This window comes from Echinops telfairi, unplaced genomic scaffold (assembly GCF_000313985.2).
Source record: "Echinops telfairi isolate 266 unplaced genomic scaffold, ASM31398v2 ScPeMD7_70;HRSCAF=299, whole genome shotgun sequence".
NCBI lineage: Eukaryota > Metazoa > Chordata > Mammalia > Afrosoricida > Tenrecidae > Echinops > Echinops telfairi.
In genome coordinates, this window is record NW_022103968.1 from 44,725,209 (window position 1) to 44,751,664 (window position 26,456).

Sequence of the window (26,456 nt, forward strand, 5' to 3'; positions counted from 1 at the left end):
AGTGAAAATGCTATCTAATCATATTAACAACCACTGAAAAACTAGTGCTTAAAAATCAGAATCATGGTGGTTGTGGACAAGGTGGTTCAATGGACACAGACAAATCATTATAAAATGCATACATCCAATAAAAATTTATTTATTCTAGAAAATTATTTTCTGATGCAGAAGAAATAGAGTGCCTTTTTCTTTAGTATGCACATATAGTTAAATCACTTAGTCACGGATCATTTGGGATACTGGGTGCTCCTTAAACAAACCTATGGAATTATTCATATGGGTTTTCTAAATGCTTTGATGTATTTATCCAAAAATTCTCCAACCCTCAAAAAGAGTGTCAGATTAAAGAATATATATTGTAGCATGCAGAAGTAGCAGGGTGCAATTTAGAGTGGTGCAATTTCAGACAAAATGGAGTGCTTCCTACAGTAAGGTAGAATTCTTTCCTCCCACTAATTGTGTTGAACTACCAATCACAGATTTCTAATACATCAGATCAAAAGTTGCAACAACATAGCATATTCAAAGTATAGATTCATATAGTTAAGAAGTCAACAGGAAAATAGCATTTCCAGTAAAAAATAAAGTTGCCCAAGGCAAAAAAAAAAGTATATATATCAGTTTATTACTGTGACAAATTGCTTAGAGTGCAATATTGCAAGACTAAGTTCCCTTAATAGTTTTGAAAACTCTTGTCTACTCAAAAGAGGCTACTCACCCCATCTGGCCTGCCGTCTGAAGCCGTGACGATCAGAATATACCGGTCGGTGCTCTCCCTGTCCAGTGCTTTCCCCAGGCTGAGAACTCCAGTTCTAGTGGAAGAGAAGACAAGCTCTTACAATACAAATAGATTTTATGTCACAAAAACATATTCTTATTGTGATAAAGCTCTTTTGATAGGGCTTTTCCCTTCAGCATATACAGCTTGAGCATTTAAGATTTATGATTTGCTTCGGAAAATGGGAAAGAATTTTACAGTGTTTGATCGTAGCAAAACTGAAACTTGCAGAATTCAATGGGATAACTGTGTTGATTCTCTTGTCACCAGCGAGAGAAGCACCCCCAAATAAAACTCTGTTTATTTAATCCCGGGAAGAAATATGTCTCCCTTATTTGTAATTATTTGAATGTTAAATTTTTCTATTATTCTTTAGTAGTTTAAGTATATTTTGAACCAGTAAATAGTTTCTTGTAACTAATTGAAATTACCTATCCTCTTCATTTTCATATATATGTCCCATGGTGAAATGTTAATCATGTTAATTCGATCTTTGGAAATCTCTGAAGATTAAATTAAATTAATATTTTGGCTCATCATAGGACTTTAAATATTACAAGATGGAGTTTTCAAAGAAAAATTTAGAGATATCATGGTTAATAAGTTTTCAATATTTCTTCATTCTCTTTTATAATCATGCTTAAACATAATTGTCATCAAAACTTGGCCTAGATTACATCTAGTGATTTATATGATTTAAAAACATGATTTATGAGTACTAGTTATATAATTTCATAATTGATAAAATCAAATTATTTCTTAGATATCCTGACAATGTTTTAAATCTACCATTATTTTCACATTTAAGTGGATCTTAACTTTACTTATTATGTATCATGGGGATACAGCCATAGGCGGATTCTTATACTTAGAAATATTTTATTATTATAACTTAGTGTTTCACACTTCATAAATAGTGCTATTTAAGGTTTTACCATTCAATGGAACATCTTTGTTTGCTTTTAAATCAATTTGTTAATGTATTTGCTCTCTAAATAAAGTTCCACATTCATTTCAGGTTTTACAACCTAAAAATGTATATGAAATTTTAATTAAGACTTAGTAAGCACCTGCCTTAGAGGAGAGAGTACCCTAATATAATAAAACCTTAAAATATTTATCAAGTATTAAAACAAGATTTACTTCTGATTGATTAAAAGCTTTCAATTTAATACAAGTGCTTACATTGTTAACATGGATTTTAAGCAATTCACACCACGTACATGAAAAAATTCCCTCACCTTTAAATGTGATTTTTTTGGACAAACATTTTGCAGTCTCTTTGTTTGGTGCTTGAGTACCAGAAGTCAAAGCCATTGAATCTAAATTAAAGTCACCCTTACTCTTTTATTTTGTTGTTGTTTATGACATAGCTTTTTTTTGAAGCAGTTTTAAACATATGGTATGAATTTGAGAAGCTGACTTCACTTCTTGTACACTTTTAAATGTTTTGTCAAAATAACTGAAAACCAATTCCCAGAGTATCTTCACAACAATCACGTTTGGATCAACTTTCCACACTGCAGATGGTTCAGATAATCTCATTCTGAAGTGACATTCAATGAGAAAAATAAGGCATTTATTGCTTCTGATTCTAACCCACAAGTTAATGTAGAAAAGGGAAAAGGAAACCCTGGCGATAGCACACAGAATGAAAGGACATTGAGATTGTTCTAATCCAAGTCTCCTTTTGGTTTGAGATTCAGTACTCGACATTGTTCTTTATTAAAACAAAATAAAACAAAAGTCACTATCATTGAGTCCATTCCTACTCCTCTGACTCCCGTAGGTTTCCAAGGTTATCAATCTTGACAGGAGCAGACAGCCTCCGCTTTCTCCCTTGCAGTGTGGGCTTGAACCACTGATCTTGAGGTTCAAAGCCCAAAACTTACCTGCCTGACATCACCAAGGATCCTCATTCTTCCTTTCCAATTATAGATTTTTACAAATACTAAATAAGCTTTATGGCATTTGGTCTGTCTAGGACCAAATAACAAGTAACCAACCATTTATTTCATGACCTGGTGATTAAGATGAAGATTATTCTTTCCTTCAGATAATACATGCTTGTGTTCCATATTTTAACCAGTGGAATGGAATATTAGAGAATAGAAGTATAGGCAGTATATTTTGACATTCTCAGCAAAAGAGCAATTTATGGGAACATATGAAGCAGCTTTTTATGAAATACCAGAACTAAATAATTAGCAGAAGTCCTGTTTTTAACCAGGTGGAAATTATCATTGGAAGATACAATAACCGAAAACCAAACAAAATACTGTTGAGTAGGTTACAACAAAATGGAAACTATAAAGTTTCCCCATAGGCTTTACAGAGCTGTGTATAATTACAGAAGCTTACTACTCCATCTTTCTCCCACAGAACGCATTGTAAATTCAAGCCAATCACTTTTCAGTTATCAGTGGAATCACTTAACTACTTTAGTAGTCCACTGAACTTCACTCTTTAGAAATCTACTAGTTAACTAAACTTAACTATTTAGGAATGCAAGAAACATCGACCAATTCCCATATTGAAAATATGTAAACATCACATCAGATACAATATGATAAACAAGGCACGTATATCTCTAATGATTAAAAGAATATTGTAAAGGAGACACTAAGCGTTAACTAAAATCATTAGTGATTAGCAATCACAGCCCTTGTATGTCTGTCAGTTTGTCAGACTGTGGTGGCTTGTGTGTTATGATGCTGAAAGCTACTTCACCTGCATTTCAAATACCAACAGGGTCATCCAAACTGAAGAGGTTTTGACGAAACTTCCAGAGTAAGAACAGATCATCAAAAAGTAGTAAGATGTCCACTTCAGAGAAATTAGCTACTGAAAATCCTTCGAATAGCATCAAAACACTATCAGTTACTGAAAACCTAATGAACAGAAGTGGAGCACAGTCAGAAACACTGAAAGAAGATGAGCCCCTGCATTCAGAAAGCACTCAAAGTGGACCGAGGTTGAGCTGCCTTCCTAAAATGCAGTCAATGATAATGACTCATGGAGTAAGGCCTGTGGAGGCAAAGCCATCACCAGATCTTCATTTGCTGATGGGGCACGACATCAAGTGAAAAGAAACAGCTGCAAACATCAATGAATATGCAGAACTTTAAATGTCTGAAGTGTGAAACTCTGAAAATTGGAAGTCATTAAAAATGAAATGAAATGCATAGAGAATTAACATAGGCATGCATGAGCTGAAATAGACTAAAATTGGCTATATTTAATCAGAAAACCATATAACTTACTGTGCTGGGAAAAGTGTATCAAGAGCGATGGTAGTATTATATACCTCTTCCAAACTGAATATTTAAAGATTTATCTATCTTAAAGTACAATGCTGTCTGTAATAAAATCATGTCTATCTGCATTTCAGAAAAACCAATCAATACAATTATTATTTAAATTTATGCACCAACCTAAGCTAGTGATGCAAAATTGAAGAAATCAACCAGTCCTCAGTCAGAAATTGATCAAACATTCAATCAAGATGTATTGGTAAATATTGGCAATTGTAATGCAAAAGTTTGAAACCAAAAGGAAGATACAGCAGTTGGACAATATGGCCTTGGTGGCAGAAATGAAGTTGTAGATTTCATGATAGAATTTTGCAAGACCAACGATTTGCTCATAGTAAATGCCTCTTTTCAGCAACACAAAAGGTGACCATGCATGTGGACTTCTCCAGGTGGAACACACAGAAATCAAACTGACTATGTCTGTGGGAAGAGACCACGGAGAGCCTCAGTATCAGCAGCTAAAACCAGGCCAGTGGTCGACTGTGGAACAGACCATCAATTACTCGTATGTAAATTCAGGTTGAAGTTGAATTAAAGGAAAACAAGCCCATGAGAGTTAAAATATGGCCTTTAAAAACCCCCACCTGAATTTTGAGGACACGCCAAGAACAAATTTCATGCATTAAACACTAAAGGCAGAAGATCTCTTGAGCTGTGGGAGGACATCAAGAACATTATACAAGGAGAAAACAAAAGATCATTAAAAATAAAGGAAAGAAAGAAAAAAATTCACGTATGTGTCAGATGAGATTCTGAAACTTGCTTTTAACCCTACAGTAGCTAAACCAAATGGAAGAAATTATGAAGTCAAAGATCTGTACAGAAAATTTCAGAGGATGGCTTAAAAAGACAAAATATTATTATAATGAAATGATCAAAGACTTAAAAGTTAGAAAGCTAAAACAGAAGATCACTCAGAATATCTTAAACTGAAAGAATTCAAGGGAAAAAAATCAAGCCTCAAATTTCAATATTGAAAGATAATATAGGCCAAATGTTGAGTGATGAAGGAAGAATCAGAAGAAGACCCAGTGTCACTGTACCAAAAATAACTAGTCAACATTCCATCATTGCAGGAGGTAGTATATAAGCAAAATCACATTGAAAGCATTATCCAAAAAACAAGGCTGCAAGAATTAATGGAACACCAGTTGAAACGTTTCAACAAGCTGATGAAGCACTGGAAGCCCTCCTTAATCTATACAAGGACATTTTGCATACAATATCTTGGCCACTCTCCTGGAAAAGGTCATTTGTACTCATTTAAAAATGGTGACCTACGAGAACATGCAAATTTAGAACAATAGCATTGCTATCACATGCAAGTAGAATTTTGCTGGGGATAATCCAACAATGATTGCAGCAGTATATTGACAGAAAGCAGCCAGAGGTTCGGGCCAGATTTAGATGAGGATATGGAACAAGAGGTATCATTGCTAATGGCAGGTGGATCGTGGTTGAAAGCAGCAAATACCAGAGAGATATTTACTTGTATGTCATTGACTATGAAAAACCATTCAGCTGTGTGGATCATAATAAACTATGGGTGATGGTACTGAGAAGAATGTAAATTACAGAACACGTACTTGTGCTTATGCAGAATCTGTACACGGATCAAGAGGCAATTCTGAGACCAGAACAAGGAGATATTGCATGGTTTCATATCAGGAGCGGTGTGTGTCGGGATGGTGTCCCTTCACCAGACTATTCCATCCGGATGCTGAGCAAATAATTAGAGAAGTTAAATTCTATGAAGACCATGGTGTTAAATAGGAGGAAGGCTTACTAAAAAAACGTGTGATATGCAGATGACAAAACCATGCTTCCTGAATTTGAACATTAAAGCACTTGGTGATGAAGATCAAGGATTGCAATCTTCAGAATGGATTACAACTCAAAGTAAATCCTCACAACAGGACCAATAGGGACCTTCATGATAAGCAGATACAAGACTGAAGTTATTAAAGATTTCGTCTTGGTTGGATCCACAATCAGTGTTCATGAAAGGAGCAGTACAAGAAATTGAAGGATGCTTGCTTTAGGAAAACTTGCTGAACAAGACTGCTTTCAAGTATTGAAAAGCAAGGAAGTTACTTTGAGTGCTAAGGTGTGTGCTACCCAAATCATGACATTTTCAATTGCCTCATATGCACATGCAAGTTGGACACTGAATAAGGAGGTCCAAAGCCGTATAGATGCATTTGAACTATAGAGTTGGCAGATAAGATTGCAAGTACTCTGGGCTGCCAAAAGAACCAGCAGTTCTGTTTTGGAAGAAGTACAGCAAGAAAGTTCCTTAGAGGCAAAGAGGACAAGACTTCATCTCACATACTATGTACATGTTACCCAGAGAAGTCAGTCCCTGCAGAAGGACATCATGCTTGGTAAAGTGGTGGGGGGGGCAGCAACAAAGAGGAAGGTCTTCAACGAGACTGATTGACAGAGTGGCTGCAACATTGGTTCGAACATTAGGAAGATGGCCTGGAGCAGGTGGTGTTTCATTTTGTTGTGAATGCCGTTGCTGTGAGTAGGAGCTGACTTGAAGGCACGGACCCACAACAATCACAGAGCGGCAAGAGTAGCCTCCTCGGGGATGATAGTAACAAAGACTGTGCTGGTAGAATGGAGAGTATGAAAAGTGATTTGATTTCTGGATATATTTTGAATGTAAGGTAATAGGAAAAATTTTTTTAAGCTTATAAATATTGCTTAGAAACACTAAATAAAACTCCCGCCACGGAGTTGATTCAGACTTATTATAACCCTGCAGGACAGAGAACTGCCCTTTGGGGTCTACAGGCTGTATATGTTCACACGAGCAGGAAGTCTCATCTTTCTTCCTCTAAACGGCTGATGGTTTCGAACTGCTGACCTTATGATTTGCAGCCCCAAGTGTAACCTACTGTTTGACCAGAGATCCCATAGATTTCTTATAAGTCATTGTATTTTCAAAGTATTTATAAAGTTCAGACCAACATGAAAAATGTAACCAAGTTCTGGATTTAATGTTAAAAAATGTTAGTGAGTATAAATTTTTTCAAATAAACTTCTCACTGTGACATTTGACTCTCTCATTTACTACCCTCTATTAAAATGTTTCTTTGCATTTCAATGTTTGTGTATTATAATGTATGTTGTTAATCAGTTTTTATAATGGACAGTTGTGACTTTTAAAGAACCAAGAATTTTTCTTTAATGGGAATCTCTTTGTTTTAGGTTACAAAAGACTCATTCAATTCATAAAATTACATAAAGTTAACGTTTGTAAATTTACATCTAAACCCACTGCCATAGAATCACTTTCAGATCATAGCAACGGTTTACAAGACTTGGCAGAAGCTCATCTCCCGTGGAGAGGCTGGTGGGTTTGAATTACTGACCCTTCCGGTAACAGACCAAGGCTAATCCAAAGTGCCACCAGTTGTTGTCTGTTTCTCCAAAGTGGTAATGAAATGATTATCCATCTCTGGCTAATATAGTTTAGAAGAGAGTTAAAAGAACCTTTGGGGCATGCATTTTACTCCAGTGTATGAAGGGAAAACACATTATAATGACTAAGAATTGCTGTTGGATTTTGAAGAGGTCTTTTTTTGTTAGTTTGGTTTGGGTTAAATGAAAATCAGTTTATCAACTTTCACCTTCAGCACTTGTACTACACCAGAGCAAAATATGAAGATTTACATCTGTGTTGTATTTAAGAGTTGTACAATTATACCTATCAGGCTCTGATCCACTTGGAGTGCTATTTGTGTGTGGTATAAGGTAAGGAATCTGTCTTCATTCTTTGGCATATGGATATCCCGATGTCCCATAGTTTGTTGGAAAGATTGATTTGTCTCAAGTCCTTTGTCAGAAATCAATTGGCCATAAATGTTAGGGTTTGTTTTTGGATTTATAATTTTATTTCATTGATATATGTATCTAACAATGAAAGCGCTATCATATAAATTATTTTTTACTCCTTTGAATGTTTGATTTCTTTCATGATGATTGTGGGGTATAGTCAAATTTTTATTTTCATGTCTCTAGTGGAGACCTTTCCAAATAGTAAAACTTCCCCACTTTAAGTAGAGTTTTATTAATCTGTGAAACCAAAAATTTAGAAAACACAGTTCTTGACATGGGTGTCCCAGATATTAATAACCCATAGTTGTAGAATCTTAACCTGCAAGAGATTGCATGTTGCTCAAAAATCCAAGAGCCTACTCATGGATCTGACATTATATGCCGCATGACCTTAAGCCTGATGTACTCACTAACTTTGTCAATTTTTCACTTTCTAATTATAGGTCAAATTGAGGTTTCCATTCTTTCGGGGAGTGAAACCACTCAAGACCACACAGAAACTGTCAGAAAGACCGCAAGTGCAGTTCATTAACAGCACGCCTCAGGTGGCAGAACGGCCGCTTTATCATGGGAAAAGGGAAGCAGGTGACCTCTCTGGACATTACAGTGCTTTTGCTTATTCTCTGTCCCCAGTTTTCTCAACAGTTATCATTATCGGGTGACATTTTCAGAGAGTTAAATAGAAAGGCTTTATCTCAACGTCAATTAATCTTAGCATGGATTTAGAATACTTTAACTTTAGCTGCTTTAGAATATACCGAAATTCATCAGAAATTAGAGGCTGGTCCCACCGTACACCTCACCCCATAAAATCTCTTTTCACTAAACAATTTACTGCCAGGATACACTCTGTGGAAACGCCCTTGTCATTATAAATAGCTGACAACTTTAAAGGATCTAATTAATCCCAGGTTATACCTGAAAATGAAATGTTTCCACCTCAGTGGATTTTACTTAGTAAAAATATTTAAAATAAATAAATAGTCTCCTGGGTAAGATTTTTTTGTTCTGAAATATTCTCCCAACTCTCATTAACATTCATTTAAAAAGAAAGAAAGAAAGAAACTATCAATTACAAACTGCTGAAAACCTTTGATTAGGGCCCTGTTCTCTTCTGATTTGGTGCATGGGTTAACAATCTTAAAGGGGAATAAATCTGTTTGGAAATAACTTTTAACTTACGTTTCTGAAAGATTAAAGACGCGCTGAGGATCTCCATTCTCAATGGCATAGGTTATTGGGTCTCCTTCTCGATCAGTTGCCTGAAGAAAAACAACAACGTATTTCAATTGTCAAGTCATCGATATGACTACGAAGCCCCTGTGTTAGTCTGGGTACTTTAGAGAAACAAATCCACAGAAAGTCATGTATAAGAGAGAGTTTTAAATAAAGGTTAAGTGCTCATCAAGAAAACATCCCAACCCAGTGCTGCCCAAGCCCACAAGTCCAACATTAACCCATATGTCCAACACCAATCCACAAAGTCCTCCTTTATCTCACAAAACATACACTGTGATGCCGACTGCAGGAGGAAAGCGGAGTCAGTGAACGTGTAAGCGTCTCAGCGCTGGCAGAGGTCTCCACAAGGTGAGGCTCACCAAGCCATTTATCTCTTCGCCCTTCAACTCACCTCACATGTGTTAATCGGCCAGGTTGGCACAATCAACTAACTACCTCACTCCCCATTCAATCCAGAGTACTGTAGAAGCTTGAAGCTAATGACACATACTATCTATGATACTCTTAGGAATAAAACAATTTTAAAAACTAGTGGTAATATATTAAAAAATAAAGAATTTCATGGCTGAGCTCAGCTTTTCTGAAAGTAGTATCAAGGAGCCCTGGTGGTGTAGTTGGTGAAGTGTTGGCCACTGAACACAAGGTTAGGAGTTCAAACCCATACCTGCACTTCAGGAGAAAAATGTAGCATCGTCTATAAATATTCACAGCCTTGACAACGCTGTGGATCACATCTAATCTGTGTATAGAATTGTTGAGTCACAATCAACCAGATGGTAGTAAATTTGGTTTTGAATGCAGAAAGAAAGGTAATAATAATGAATAAAAATAATATCTCCTGAGTTTATAGAAAACTGACCTGATAGGAAATATGTAATTTTTTTGTAGAGTTATTTCATTTTTATTATATTTTATATTCATCTAGCTCTACAGTTTAAACTAATTGGACCATCTCTATCAGCTGCCATGATGGATTGACGGCTGAAAATATTTCCTAGATTACACGTACCCTAAGGTCCAAAACCAGCTGAATAAGCACAAGGAATATTCACTCTGAGCCAAATTCTGCGACAGAAGCTTTACAAGAAGAGTGCATCTCCGCCTCAGAAAAACACCTCCTCCGGGACACACTCATGCCTTCTCCCCCAGGCTCCTGTTCTTGCTCTGACTCTACTGGTAACTTCTTGTTTCCCACTGCTGACCTATCCTCAGCTAGAAGCAGTTTTACATTGTGTTGCTCCAAAGGTGGTCTGAATCACACGCATGCGGTAAACTTAGCTAATGTGTAGCTTTAAATAGCATCCATATTCTCTAGGCCAGTGGTTCGCAACCTTCCTAATGCTGCTTTAGTCCTTATTATTACCTTTAAGACAGTTCGTGTTGTGGTGACCCCAACCATAAAATTATTTTCATTGCTATTTCCTAAATGTAATTTTGCAACTGTTATGAATCGGGTGACCCCTGTGAAAGGGTCGTTCGACCCCCAAAGGGGTCACAACCCACAGGTTGAGAACCACAGCTCTAGGACGATACTTTGCCTTGAATTTCAGACTTATGTCAACTTAGCTACTTGAATCTTCAATTTAGGGAATAACAAGCATTCACAATTCAAATGTTACAAAGCCCAAAATTGCAATGTATCTCCAATCTTCACCCTCCACTGTAAGTATTAAAACTAAAACAACTATCTACTGCTTTCATTATTATTATCATCTCAACTAATAGCATGAACTCTGTCTGTCTACTTGCTCACACCATGTATCTTCATACCTGACCTCTCATAATTACTCCTCCGTGCACTCTGTCATCGAATCCCATTAGGTCTAGCTGCTAAAACATGTGCAGTATCTGACTGTGTCTGAACGCTTTCCCTCGCCCCATCTCCTTAGTGGATTGTGACGACAGCTATCTTTGTCATGGCCTTTCTCCTCCCTGGCATTTTCATTGTTGTCACAGTAACGTGTGTTTTTTTCAGATCAAAATATTGTTTTGTTTGCTACAATGATTATTGTAACCTCTCATGCACAAGAGTAAAATGAAATAATAACATGGTAGGAATTAAGCAATCTTGGCTAAAATCATTGAAACAGTTGGAAATATTTCATTTAAATCTAATATTGAAGTGTTAATTTAATTATAATTGTAGCCTAAGACTAGAAAGTAAGAAACAAAGCAATTCAAATAATGTCCTGAGTGGGTTTGCTAGTAAACACTTGATATTTTCTTCCTTTGTTTCTGATCAAGAATTGGCAAGAAGCAATTCTTGTGAAGCAAGAATTAGCTAAGAAGATAAAATTAAATTGCAATTAAAGAGACTCACTTAACTGGAAAAATAGCGTGGAATTTTTAAAAAACAAAGCAATGTACGTTTCAGAGACTGGATTTGATCACGAAAAAGCTGACACTGTACTTTGTCCAAGAAGCCCTGGTGGCACATTGGACAAGCACTGGGCTGATAACCAACATGTTGGCAGTTCAATATAGCAGCACCTTCCTGGGAGCAAAGACCTGATGACCTGTCCCCACAGGGACAACTCCGGGAGAAAGGGAGGTTCTGCTCTATCGTACTAGGTTGAAATCAACTTGACCTCACCCAGCAACCACAAATGTTTCCAATTGCTTTCTCTTTTATATCATCGTCTTCTCATGTAGGATGATAGATCAATAGATACAAGCAGGTATTGTGTGTGTTTAATGCTCTGTAGTTGCTGTTTTGGAAGCCTGGTGGTTCTCATAGGAAAGCCTGAGGCAGTTAATCACATGGACTGTGCTTTAAACCCATCTGTTCCTCCTTGAAGAAAGATGAGGCTAACTGCTCCCATAAAGATTGACATACCATGAGTCCGAAAACGAGCCATATGACCTTAATGAGCTAGACACTGGACTGCTCACCTGAGGTAAGCAGTTCAAACCCACTAGCTGCTACACAGGAAGAAAAATAAAAACAAAAATGATGACACTATCTATTCCTATATATATTTAAAGGCCAGGAAACTCAAAGAGGCAGTTACATTCTGGCCTATAAGATTACTGAGAGTCAAAAAATTTTTGATAGCCGTGGATTTCCTATTTTAGTTAATGAGTCTGTATTGTACAATGTGACTTTTATTTACATAAAGTTAGAAGAAATACTTTTCAAGCAATATAGCATTGTGTACACAATTATATAAATCCAGCTTAATGTTGTATTTTTAATCTCTCTAATATACTCTAACATTTAATTATTTGGGAGTCCTGAAATATTTTTGTGGGGATGAAAGCAAAGTGAATATTGCATAATTTTTGTTTATAGCACTCATAGTATCATATTTTGCCTACCCTTTTTTTTACATGAGTTAATGCCCAGATTGGTAAATTGAGCACTTAACAATCAAAATAATTTAGTCACTGTTTTACTGAAATATGTTACACAATCTATTCTCATAATTAACAAGATAAAGTTGATCTTTGTCTAATTTTTGCTTGATGGAAAAACAATAGCTTTAAACTTAAGGCACCCCATTTGGTCTACTCAAACAGCTTGCTGAATCTGTATTTGACTCACCCATTTTACTAAAGTCCCCCAAAATATCTATAAAAATGGGCCATGTGCTTAGACACTAGAAAATAGAAATTTTGGAAAAGAAAACAAATCTCTAAACTAATATTCTGTTCATGTTCGAGATGAATACAGCCATCAAATACCATCTGGTAGAAAGCATTTTATGAGCATAGAATGATTCTACACATTTCACAGTGCATTAAGACAAAGTACCTGCCCTGAGGGACTCTAAAATAGATAAAAATCAACGGATTTAGATGATCTTTTCTCTTCTCACTTAGGCAAACAAGTTCTGATTTATGTTATTAAACTGCTTGAGACCAAGAACAAAAGCTTTCCATTCAGTACAATGGTATTTCCAAAAATAAATTTCTGCATCCTTGGGGATAAATTGCCAACCCCTTAAATACTTTTAACTTTTATAAATAGATTTCAATATAGATGAACACATGCACTCTGTTCATATTAAAATATACTACCAGTTATGACTGTTATATAAACTTTACTTCGAAGTAAAATAATTCAACTTAAAATTCTATTACTTGTTTCAAATATATACACAATGCTTTTATTGCTTTTCATTTTGTTTTTTCTTTTCTAAAATAGATTATTTTGTTATTGATAGAAATATATACCTAAACACATGCAATTGTAACAATTTACATATGGATAGTTTAACAATGGTTAAAGTATTCCAGTTGTGTAACTATTCTTGAGGAGCCATAAGAATCAGTGGTTACATTTTGGGCTGCTGTTATATAATCTGGTGTCAATTTGAAACTATTGAGTGACTAGGTGGGGTTTAGCATGTCAATCAGGTTGCAGCTTGATGACCTCATTTGGAGGAGAAACTGAGATAAATAGCTCACTGCAGGACAGACACACACTCACTGTGAGACATTAGACATTCCTGTTGACAAGCCACATGGAGCTATACTGATGAAGCCAGAGCCCTGGAGATGGAGGAGCTACATGGAGACTCACACCAGCGCTGAGATGCTTCCACCACCACTGGATCCACAACACTTTCCACCCACTGCCCTGTGATCTTCCTGCATTTGGTGTTATTGCCTGTGTTTGTGAGTCTGAAGAGGAATTTATAGACTGGCATTGGACATATGGGCTAATATTGGACTTATGGACTTGATCTGGACTGGGCTGGGATGTTTTCTTAATATACAATTACTCTTTTATATAAAGCTCTTTCTGATATATATGAGTGTCTCTGAATTTGTTTCTGTAGTCAGCCCAGACTAAGACAGCTGCTAACCCTGTGGTTAGTAGCTTGAAACCACCAGCCACTACTCAGGGGAAAGCTGTGGTTTTCTACTTCCATAAAGAGCTGCAGTCTCAGAAAGCTAAAGGGCAGTTCTACCTTGTCCTATAGGGTCACCATGAACAAGAATGGACTGGATGACAGCGAGTTTGGTTTCCTGTTATCATTCCCACATTAACCGGAATTCACGATCTCCTAAGATTTCTATCTAATTTTTCTGTTGTTAAGTACTGTAAAGTGGGCTCATTGAGATTCATGTACAATAGGACAAAACACTGCAATTTCCTACATCATCCTCACAATTATTGCTGTTTGTGCCCATTATTATAGCCACTGGGTTAATCTAGCAAGGGTCTTCTTTTTTCTCGACTTGCCTTTGAGTCAGTTCATATCCACCTGATGTACGAGAAAGAAACAAGACTCAGTCCTGTTGCAGCCACACAATTATAGTTATGTTTGAGCCCATTGTAGTAGCTATTATGTCCATTTGTTTCATCCAATAACTTCTTCATTTTCAATTAACCATCTATTTTTCCTATTTTATACCCTCCAGGAAGTATTTTCTCATTATAGCATGCCCAATGAATATGGAATAAATCACCAGACTCACTTCTAAGAAAAAAGAATCTGCTGAACTTCCTCTTAGACCAACATTTTGTTCCCTGGACAGTCCATGGCACCTCCAATTTTCTTCCCAAAACCATGATTCAAAGGCTTCAATTATTCTCTGGTCTTTTTAACCCACTATCCAGTTGGCATATGAGGGGACTGAAAACATCCTAGTTGGCTCAGCACACTCAAGTGTTCAATCTCAAATGGTGTTCATGCTCAAGGAAAGATCTCTGCTCTTCAGTACTTGAAGTACACCTTTTTCAATAGATTTGTCCACACAAATGTTTGATTTTTTGAACTGCTGCTTCCATGAGCTTCAGTTGCAGATTCAAGTAAAACAAAATTCTCCAAAAATTAAGAATTTCAGCCTTTTCTTCCTTTATCATAATGCTGTTTATATATCCAGTTTTAAGTATTTTTGTTTTATTTGAATTCAGTTGAAAGCCATAGTAAAGAATTCCATTGTTGATTGTCTTCAAGAGAACTCAAGTTCTCTTGACTCTTAGCAAACAAGGTTTGTCATCTGTGTATTTTGGATTGTTAATGAGACTTTTTCCAAACCTATGACACATTATTACCCCTACAGCACTGCTTCTCAGAATCACTTACTCAGCATACAGCCTGAATAAGTACGGTGAAGAGATTCAACCCTTACGCACATCTTTCCAAGTTTTAAGCCTTGATGTACAAACCTTCCTTGTCTGTGTACAGGTTTTGCTTTAGCACAATTAAGTTCTAGAATTCCTATCTTTCAAAATATTATTTATAATTTTTTATGAAGCACACAGTCTAATACCTTTGCAAAGTCAATAAAACACAAGTAAACTTCTTTAAAATATTCTCTGCTGTCAGTCAAAATCCATCTGGCATCAGCACTAATAATCTTAATTCCAAGTCATTTTTTGAATCCAGTTTGAATTACTGGCAGATCCATAAACATCTATTAATTGAAGAAGCCATGTAAAGAGGGCCGTGTCTCATGTCAAGTATCTGTCTAGGACAGTGCGCAACCGTCTGTCCTAGCTGGTTCTCATAAACTGCTTCCTTACTGCAAATGGTAAGGAATTTTGGGAGCAGCTGCAAACAGTGTTCCCTGGTCGAAAGTAAACAAGAGCGATATGGGCTGAGATACAGAACTCACTCTCAAGGCTATGAGAAATTCAAGCGTGAGAACAGCAAACTTGTATGGGAACACTGCCAGTATTTAGTACTTAAAAATAAAGTTCTGTGGTCCCTCAGGGCTGCAGTTTGTACCGTCTCTGCCTGTGTCTATTCTGTACTGCAGTCCTGTATTGTCTGTGTGTGGGTGTTTGGTTCTTTGTTCATTCTCCCTGCTCAAGAAACTGCGGCATCATTTGGTGCCCATTGAAGGGCCGGAAAGAAGCAGGTAGAACCCGAAAGGGAAGTGCCTCAGTGGGAAGCGGGGATCATTATAGGGGCTTTCGGAAGAAAAACAAATAGGAAAAACTGAACTGGAGCACCTCTCTGGTAAGTGAAAATCCACTAGAGGGACTTTCGGGGTTAAAAAATAAACCGTATGAAACAGGGAAAACCCAAGGGGAGCGCCTCTGTAATTACTAGAGGGACTTTCGGGGGTTGGGGGGAGAAAAAAAAACCTGGGAAATTCCCCGTCCATGGAACGTGAATACAAAAAGTTAATAAAAGGACTTCTCCATTCTACAGGGGTGGAGGTTCAAGATAAATTATTGGGAGAATTATTTGCGCATGTACAACAACATTGTTGTTGGTTTTACAGTCAAGAAAAGGTTCAATTGAATTCGCGAGCATGGCAACAAGTAGTAAAAACATCAACGGGGACAGACTATGAATTTAAAGCTATGGTCTTTGTATAGTGCGATTGCTCAAGCTTTACAGTTATTAGAGACAGACTATTAGAAAGCTGAAGAAAAAGAATGGATAAGATAAGATAAGATAAGATAAGAGAATGGAATCCAAAGGGAGGAATAGTATTATGCAGAAGTAGCTGAGGAGGAATTAGGTCCAGAATTAGTGAAGAAAGAATCAGATGTTATGATAGAAGGAAAAGATGTTCAAGAGATTACAAAATTACTAAAACAAATGCTTAAATGCCATTTGGCTAACAGCCCTTCGGCTGCTCCATTACCCAGAGCTACTTTCATTTCGCAAGGCAGGATCATGGGAAAGAGGAAGATTTTCCTTTACCTCCAGGATTGGATACCATTTATGACAAGGACAAGTCACCTCCCGGTCCAAGGAATAATAGCTTTTTCCATATCAGAACTTGTGCAGGGATCAGCGGAGCTTCAAATCAGGCTGAGTTGTTTGCAGGGGCTATAGCTGGTGCTATAGTTGGTGGGAAGCATTCTGTCTGCTAAAATCAGTGGCAAGTGCTAGAGGACTCTACAGCCCTATCTCGTTTTTTTTAAGCCTAAAGAAAATGTTCTCCTCCTGAACTAATATTTTATACAACCATAGAAGGAAAGTGGAAAGAAGGAGAAATTTTACAATGGCGTCGAGGGTTTACTCTTATTTTCACAGATTCTGGAGCTGAGTGGTTGCCAACCCGACTTCTGAAACAGAGAGATGGCTAAGAGTTCCTGCACTCAGAAGTTCCTGCAAGAGTTTCAAAATTTTCCCTTCCCTTTTGCTGAAGAGGAAGGCAGGTATATTAATAATTATAGCTTCGGGGTGAGGGGGTTCCCTATTTGCCTAGGATATGGTTCTCATTGTTTATCTAATACACATGAGGTTTGGGGAGTGAGGTATAATCATTCTTCTTTTGCAGCAACTACAGTTCTTATTTCTGCAAGAAGCTTTAGGGGGAAGGTCGGTAATATCTCTGAGGCTGCTCCTACCCTGTTATCTCTTTGCCCACTCACTGATGTAGAACTGGAACGCAACATTTGGTATGGACTCATCGAGGAGAACGACCTAAGATATTGTTAAATCATACAGACTTTAAAACAGTGCATTGGAGCCCTCATGGAGACTTTATTAATACATTTTCTAAAATACCTTTAAGATGGCACATACATAATGGTTCTTTGAAAGGAACTGGCAATGAAACTGTTATTTGGCATGACAGAGGATTAACCCCTCCTATGACGCATTTGTTGGGAGACACCAACTCTCAAGGTCATTTATGGAAATGATTAGCATCCAGGGAGCCAATTAAAACCTGGATTGGCAATATGTCTATCAATGTTTCTAATACTGTTGCGCCTATTAGTGTAAATCTTCATATTTATGCTACTCAGTATATTCAAGCTACTGTGAAAATTCCTTATGTTACCAGGAGATATTACTTGGAATTCTAGTACGCACAGAGATTTTGACTTGTTCTTCAAATTGTACTTTATAATATTGTGTAAATTTTACATGTTGGAAAACTTTTAACCAAACTCGAGACAGTTTGTATCTTACTAAAGCACGTCCTGAGATTTGGTTACCTATTAATTTAACTTGACCTTGGAGCGAATCTGCAGGAGTAATGCAGATCTACAAGGCCTTGACCGAATTGACCCATCGAACGAAGAGAATGATTGGATTGATAATAGCCACAGTGATTGGACTTGTAGCTGTAGCATCTACTGCAGCCGTGGTGGGAGTTGCTTTGCAGCAAGAAATACAAACAGCAGACTTTGTTTGAGGGTGGCATAAAGATTCACATCTGTTGTGGCAACAACAACATGACATTGATGCTCAGCTAGCTTGAAGACATCGCCAACTTATAACAGTGTTGTGGATGGGAGATCAGATATCTGTGTTAGCTATTTGAGTTATGCTTCGATGTGATTGGAACACCTCTTATTTTTGTACTACTCCTGTTCTGTATAACGTTAGTAAAGATTGGGGGGAAAAGAGAAATGTTTTTGGATATAAAAATGTATCTTTAGAAATTCAGTTATTGGAATCTCAAATTTGTGAAACTTTCAGTAGACAATTACCCAAACTTACTGGTAATGAAATTTTTCGGGGAATTACTAAGAGACTGTCTTCTATTAACCCTTTGGAATAAGCAAAAGCTTTATTATCTTTAACCATTGGCAGTGTTATTCTATTAATCATTATACTGTTGTTTGCCTTTTTAGTCTTCTCGCGATGAAACCAAAAATGAAGGATTATGCAAAAGCAGCATAATGTTATGGCAGTGTTTCAACATATAAGAGATCAAAATAAATTAAGAAAGGGGGAGATGAAGAAGCCATGTAAGGAGGGCCATGTCTCATGTCATGTATCTGTCTAGGACACTGCACAAACGTCTGTTCTACCTGATTCTCATAAACTGCTTCCTTACTGCAAACAGTAAGGAATTTTGGGAGCAGCTGCAAACAGTGTTCCCTGGTCGAAAGTAAACAAGAGTGATATGGGCTGAGATATGGAACTCACTCTCAAGGCTATGAGATATTCAAGCGTGTGGATAGCAAACTTGTATGGGAACACTGCCAGTATTTAGTACTTAAAAATAAAGTTCTGTGGTCCCTCAGGGCTGCAGTTTGTATCGTCTCTGTCTGTGTCTATTTTGTACTGCAGTCCTGTATTGTCTGTGTGTGTGTGTGTGTGTGTCTGTCTGTTTGGTTCTTTGTTCATTCTCCCTGTTCAAGAAACTGCATCAATTAATGACTGTTTTTGAATTATCTTCATCAATATTTTTCTCTATTTGATATTAATGTCATTGTTTGATAGTTTCTGAATTCTGCCAGCTTACTTTTCATTGGAGTGGGCACACATATTTGCCTCTTCCAGTCAGTTGACTAGGTAACTGTCTACCAAATTTCTTGGGATAAATGATGGGTGCCCCTAGCATATCAGTTTTTGAAACATTGCCATTGGTTTTCAATCAATACTTGTGAGTAAATTGCAATGAAGGCCACATCAGGCCTCCTCTGCTACACAAGGGGAAGGAGAATCCAGCTCCACCTCCATCAATGCCCAGTTCCATGAGTCAGAGGTCAGATATGCCTTCATCCTCCACCCTCCTTTATCATATTCTGACATCAATCATGCCTCCCCTCAACGCTACCTTTCTTCTAGGCTTAATAATCCATTGCAATGGTCACATAGAACCCACAGACAGAAATCACAATTACGGGAGTTTATTAGTGAAGTTAATGGGTCACCACAAGACAGGTCAGTAAACAGTAAAAATACAGTAAGGATCAGTAGCTAGGAGGGATTCAGTCACAGATACACAGTAATACCTCTCCTTAGCCAATAGCCAATCCCTTTCCAGGTTAAGTTAATCAATGTTGACATCCTTGATCTTTGCCTCCATAAGCCATGACATTTGCCTACTGCTCTACCTCAAAATCTCACAGTCTTACTGCTGTTCCTCTGTTCAAACTCATGGTCTCCTTACTTCATCCTCTGGTCTGGATCTGGCTCCTTTGCTCTGGACCATGGTCTTCATACTGAGCCTCTGTCCTCAGCCTCAAACAACTCAGAGATCTCTAACATGCTCCACTGCTGGCTCTTCATCCTTGATGACCCCAGGAACTCTCTCTTTTCCTGCTTTGGGGCTGGCTGTCTTATATAGAGGTGTATGTTTTGTCTTTTAGCCAACCATATGCCCAAGGAGAGAGCCATGATTTGGTACACACCCTCTAGTAAAGTGGAAGTTCAGATGTATCTATCCCTCCTTAATTCTGTCCTTTAACAGAACAGAGAACTTGCTTTAAAATGGGATTATATAGGCCACTGGAGATCCCCTTGCAGAGAGGTCTTGGGGAGGAGATGAGCCAGTCAGGGTGCGATGTAACAATGATGAGAAATACAACTTTCCTCTAGTTCCTAAATGTTTCCTCCCCGCTCCCACTACCATGACTAGAATTCGACCTTGCAAGTCTGGCTAGACCAGAGGAGGTACACTGGTATAGTTAGGAACTGAAAATACAGGGAATCCAGGGCAGATGAGCCCTACAGGACCAGTGGTGTTAGTGGTGAAACAGGGAGGGTGGAGGGAGAGTGGGTAGGAAGGAGGGAACCGATTACAAGGGACTATATGTGACCTCTTCCCTGGGGGATGGACAACAGAAAAGTGGGTGAGGGGAGACGTCGGACAGGATAAGTTATGACAAAATAACAATTTATAAACTATCAAGGGCTCATGAGGGAGGGAGAAGTGGGGCGGGAGGGTAAAAATGAGGACCTAATGTCGGGGGTTTAAGTGGAGAGAAAATGTTTTGAGAATGAAGTACAAATGCGCTTTACACAATTGATGTGTGTATGGATTGTGATAAGAGTTGTATGAGCCCCTAATAAAATGTTTTTTAAAAAATAAAATAAAATGGGATTATAGCCTCAGACATAGAATTGGCATTTACATTATAAAAGGGATTATGGCCAGAAGGGCTGTATTAATTACAACATCTCAACATGGAATCTTCATTGTTGCTAATTCTTTCAGTATAGGCTGGACTTCTTTCAATACCATTTGTTCTTGAACACGCAGTACCTCTTGAAATGAATTAAACTTGACCAGTTATTTTTTCACACAAAGACAATAATCCTTCCATCTCCTTTTAATGTTTCCTGCATTATCTTACCCATTGAATCCTTCAACATTGTTCATTGAGGCTTGAATTTTCCTTCAATTCTTAAAGCTTGAGAAATGCAAAGCATGTTGATCATTTTTAGCTAACTCCAGATCTTTGAAAATTTCAATGTAATACTTCATTTTGTCTTCTTGAGTTTTCCTTTGAAATTTATCTGTTATTTTACTTCATCATTTCTTTCATTAATTTTCATTACCTTAATAAGCAAGTTTCAAAGTGTCTTCTGACATTAATTTTCTTCTTGCTCTCTCTCTTTCTAATAATTTAATGACCTTTTGCTTTCAAAATGTTCATGCTGCCAACCCCAAACTCATCAGGTCTTTGTTCATTTGTGTTCAGTGTGTTAATTTTGTTCTTGAGATAGTTTAAAAATCCATGTGTGATATATTCAAAGTTGTATTCTGGGTCTAATGAAATCCTTTTAATTTCCTTCAGCTTCAAAGGAAACTTGCATCTGATCAATTGAGGATCTCTCGATAATTGGCCCGCAGCTGATTGCCTGAAGATTTTGAGCTTCTCCACCATCTATTCCCACATATGTAGTCAATTTGATTCCTGTGTGTTCAATCAGAAGAGATTCACAAGTATAGTTGACAATCATGTTGTTGGAAAAAGGTGTTTGCCATAGAGAAGTTAAGTGACATGCAAAATTCTATCATGTGATCTCCAGTTTCATTTCTATCAGGAGACCATATTGCCAAATACTTTTCCTTCCTGTTTGTTTCCCATGTTTACATTCCACTATTCAATAGTTATTTTTACATTTTGATTGCATGTTTATTCAATTTCAAATATGAATAATAGCCTTATTAACTGGTTTCTCTTTAGGTGTATAGATTGTATCCTATCATATTCTGTATTGTACTTCAAGGTAATTCTTGAACTGTTCTTTTTGACAATACATGAAAATCCATTCCTCTTGAATTTGTCATTCCTGGTATGGTAAACCATATGACTATCTGATGCAAAATCGCTAAGGCAATCCATTTCAGATGACCAATGCCTGAAATATCATTCTTTATGCATTCCATTTATTTTTTTAAAAATTACTATTGATTGGGAGTTAATAGATATCATATCATTCCATAGTTCAATCATGTCAAGCAGCATTGTACAATTGCTACTACAATCAGTTTCCAAATATTCTTTTTCACTTTTTTTCTTCCATGACTCCTTAACATAATCCCTTTACCTCCATTGACACCACCACTGTACACCCCTTCCCACCCAAAACCCTTATTCTACTTGCTGTCCCTATAGGCTCATCAACCCTGGGTTTCATACACCAAAAAACCAGAAAAACGTATAACACAACTTCAAGAGGGTGACCCCCAATGACATAACACCTCTGAGATAAACCCTAATTTGAACAAACAAAACAAGAAAATATTGAAAACGAGATCAGGTCCAGCTTGCATCCGAGGGGCACTCAAGGGACAAAGGTTTAACTGTTCAAGTCAGTTAATTCCTTTGATCTTCTCTTCTATACTCATCTCCCCAATGAATTCTGTTTAGTAACCACTTTCCTCCCATTTCTCAATTATGAATAGAGGGAGATTACCCAAGGGTTATTTTCTATGCAGTGCCTACTTGACTTTCAATTTCTCTAGATTCATATTTCATATATCTGTGCTCTAATTATTAATATATATTTGCAGCTGTTTTCTCTCATTAAGAATTGTGCCATACCAGCAAATGAAAGTCAAGAAAGCTTTGTTTGGTCCACATCAGTAAGGTGAACTCCACATTGACGATGCAATTCTTCCGCAGCCAAACTTGGAATGCCTTCTATCCCAGGAGATTCTCTTAAGACACTATATAAAACAATATCCTGCTGCTCTTAATAAGATTTTCAGTACCAATCCCTCAGAAGTGGGACACATATACCTTCTTCCTAATCCATTCTTAGTCTGGATCCTCTGCTGAAACCTTTCACTATGCATGACGCAGTTGGTATTTCGATTACCAGTGGTATGGCTTCTAGCATCACAAAACCATGCAAGCTGCCATAATTGATAGGTGAGTGGTTGTAGATCTCATTTAGAAGATTCTTGAAAGAACATAGTGCTCAAGGTTGGCCATTTTTGGCTAGTTGAGTTATGCTATTGTTTGGTTTTAAGAATACCTGGTATTATTACAGATAAATTGTGTCTTCATAGCTCTAAGATATCTGAATTTCTTGAGAATTTGAATTCTGTTAATCATTTTCAACCTTTTGATTATCAATCTTCTACAGGATCTTAGATAAAAAATATTTAGTAGTGGTACCCAGGAACCATTCAGGCGCCCTCAAACTTTTTAAACAGGGGGCCAGTTCACTGTCCCTCAGACCCATTGGAGGGCTGGACTATAGTTTAAAAGAAAACCATGAACAAATTCCTATGCACACTGTACATATCTTATTTTAAAGTAAAAAACAAAACAGGGCAAAAACACCCGGCGACCTGGATAGATATCCTCGACGGGCCACATGTGGCCCGCGGGCCATAGCTTGAGGACTCCTAAATGTTCTGTTCTCATGGCAATGAAGACAGTTGTTCATGCTGACAGTCTGCCATGCACTCCGTATACTCTTCCTATTCCTGACTCTGCTTACTGCCCCTGTTGTTCTGGGTGAATAGGAATCACCTTATGCCTTAGAATCAGATGAAGTAGATGATGTTTGAAGTCCATTCAGATAAAGGATATTATTAAAGAAATTAATTAGTTGGCAGTTAATATTTTTGACTTTGGAGTAAAACACAAAACAAAAAGAAATAAAATCTGAATCTGTTATCCACTAGCTGTGCCATTTGTGCAAATTATGAAACTTATTTATGTTTCAGTGATTCCTCTGTGGTTTTGAAGAAGACTGAAACCTCACTCAAATTAATGTTTTGTATGATTGTTAAATAAAATAATCCATAAACAAATGCAACTTGGTACATAACTATGGGAAACAGAAGGATTTCCCCCAAGTTGTCTCCCCCAAATATGTGCCAGACTTAGCTGCTTGAGAATGACTGTACACTTGGAGGTCATCAGGAGTGGATTAGGGGTCATTCTCCCTAAGTGCTATCAGGCATCTAGACCAAGCAGACACCACTGTTTATCTCACAACAAGTAGAGCCCACTCCCTTCTGATAAGGATAGTAGTTGTTTGTTTCCTTGTAGGAGACACCAGAGAGGTCAAACCCACCCAAGGATGACCAAGGTTAGGCTGCCATCATGAATCCAGCGTCTGCCCATCTTGTCACATGTATACCCCTAGACCTTCCCATTCCTATGGGCACACCCCTAGTTCATCCCCTTCCTGTTACGCTTATGCCTATCATAGATCCCCTTCCTATAACATGTATGCCTAAAGCACTGACCCTTCCTGTGATGTGTGATTCTATAATCATGTCCCCCTAAAGTGATATAATGCTTGGTTAGCAATAAAGAGAAGTTCTCCCCGGTTTCCGGGGCTCCCCTGGCTCCCGGGCCCAGGAGGCTCTCCCCGGTCCTTGGGCAGGAAGGTCTCTCCAGCTCCCGGGGGCATGAGAGGCTCCCTGGTTCTCGGCCCCTGAGGCTGCTCCTGCTCTCGTGGCTGGGTTACCCCCACGTGGACCATCAAACGGGGTTGAGGTGAGCAATGCTACCATGAATTGTGTCTGACTCCATTACTTGACTCTATCTTTTACCTCTCATGCTCTCTATGACTTTACTATAATCTTTACATATTATCGATGTACAATTGTGCCTACCAGACCTGTGATGATTTGTGGGGGATACCTCCTCTTCTTCTTACCACAGATGGCACCCATCACATGTGGCCTTGTAGGAAAATAACTCTTTTGAGTTATATCCCGTGTAACAATTGTACGGCCTAATCGGACAGAGAGAGTGAATCAGGAAAACTTTTTTTGAGTTTATTTTTTTAAGTGTGTTTTTAGTCTGAGTGAGATATGGGTCAGGCAAAGAGCAAAGGTACAGAGTATGGTATCACACTTTGCCACCTCTTGAAGACACAAAAGGTAAAGGTAACAAATAAGAGAATGAACAAGTTTCTTCAATTGGTAAAAAAAAATTAATCTTTCTTTTCCAGAGTCAGGAACCTTTGATATGGAGATCTGGGATAAGGTAGTCATTAACTTAAGAAAAGCTCACAGGAAAGGACAGAGCATACCCATGGAGACCTGGGTCTTGTGGATGCAGATTAAAGAAGTGTTGGAACCGCTGCAGGGTAAGAGAGTAAAGGAACAAGACCAGCAGAGCAGTGAAAAGCCTCTAGGCTACGCAGACTTAAATCACGTGAGAAGCAGGCAAAATGAGTATCAGGCAGATGAGAAGGTTTTAAATGGAGGTGAGAAAACCAAGTCCGAATCACAAGAAGATATCTGACTAAAAGCATCTGCGCCACCACCAGAATATAGTGTAGGGAATCACAATACTATCAAGCAAGTCAGTGCTGGAGGGAGAGAGAAAGATTAGAGCCAAAGAAAAGCAAGTGGAGAGATTTAACATAGAAGGTGAGGTTCGAGAAGCAAAAAGCAAAGGCAGGGTATAGAAATACACCTTTGCTTTCACAGGTAGAGAAGAGAATAGCTCAGGAAGCAGATTTAGAATTTAGAGTGGCTTATCCCGTGAGGGTTATAGACAGGGAGCCTGATGAGCAGCACCCAAAAGGGATTCACAGTGTTCCCTATAGGGATCAGGGCTCGCTGTTAGATTGTTTTAGAACATGCAGGACTGTAGAGACAGGAATACAGGGCCAACCTCATGGCAGCTGGATTGGCAAATTATATCAGACCTAGAAGAAAGTGCTTTAGTTGTGGGAAGACAGGTCATCTTCAAAGAGAATGCAGACAGCACAGGCCGATCAGCTTGGCCGTGAAAAGGAAACTGTGGCCTGAGCCAGAGCATGGGCCAGGGCAACTAATTCGGGTTTAAAAGAACCTGAACTTTGGCCATGCTGTAGGAAGGGAACTTATTGGGCGAGCCAATGTCGCTAAAAATTTGACAGTAATGGGTTGCCATTAGCAAAGGTTACCCAGTGGGAAAATGGTGCAAGGAGCTTGATCCAAGTCCCTCCTAACAGAGCTCAGAAGGCGAGGCCTCTGCCTAACCTAGCAAAAGATTCTTTGAATGGCAGAACTCGCAGGTATCACCCAGCCTCACAGCAGGAGACCAGACCTAGGCAAACTTGTAGAACCCCAGCCTCTGTTCTCACTACGGTTAGTTTGACTAACCAAGAGATGGCTCAGAAGCCCTCACAGCAGTTTGATTCTAAAAAGCAGGAAACTCTTATTGAAAGAGTAATACAGTTTCCATCAGAAGATTTTAACTTAAATAG

At 38.0% G+C, this 26,456-nt stretch overlaps 1 protein-coding gene across 1 annotated transcript in view; it reads right to left on the bottom strand.

The window, feature by feature from the left end:
- The window catches only part of PCDH15 (protocadherin related 15), a 952,716-nt gene that overhangs the window by 309,667 nt on the left and 616,593 nt on the right, over nt 1–26,456 (bottom strand). Inside the window, exons 16-17 of the mRNA XM_045291300.1 lie at nt 9,121–9,200; nt 719–812 (exon numbers count right to left, since the gene is read on the bottom strand). Coding sequence (XP_045147235.1) covers nt 719–812; nt 9,121–9,200 — 174 coding nt within the window. The remainder of the gene's footprint in view (nt 1–718; nt 813–9,120; nt 9,201–26,456) is intronic.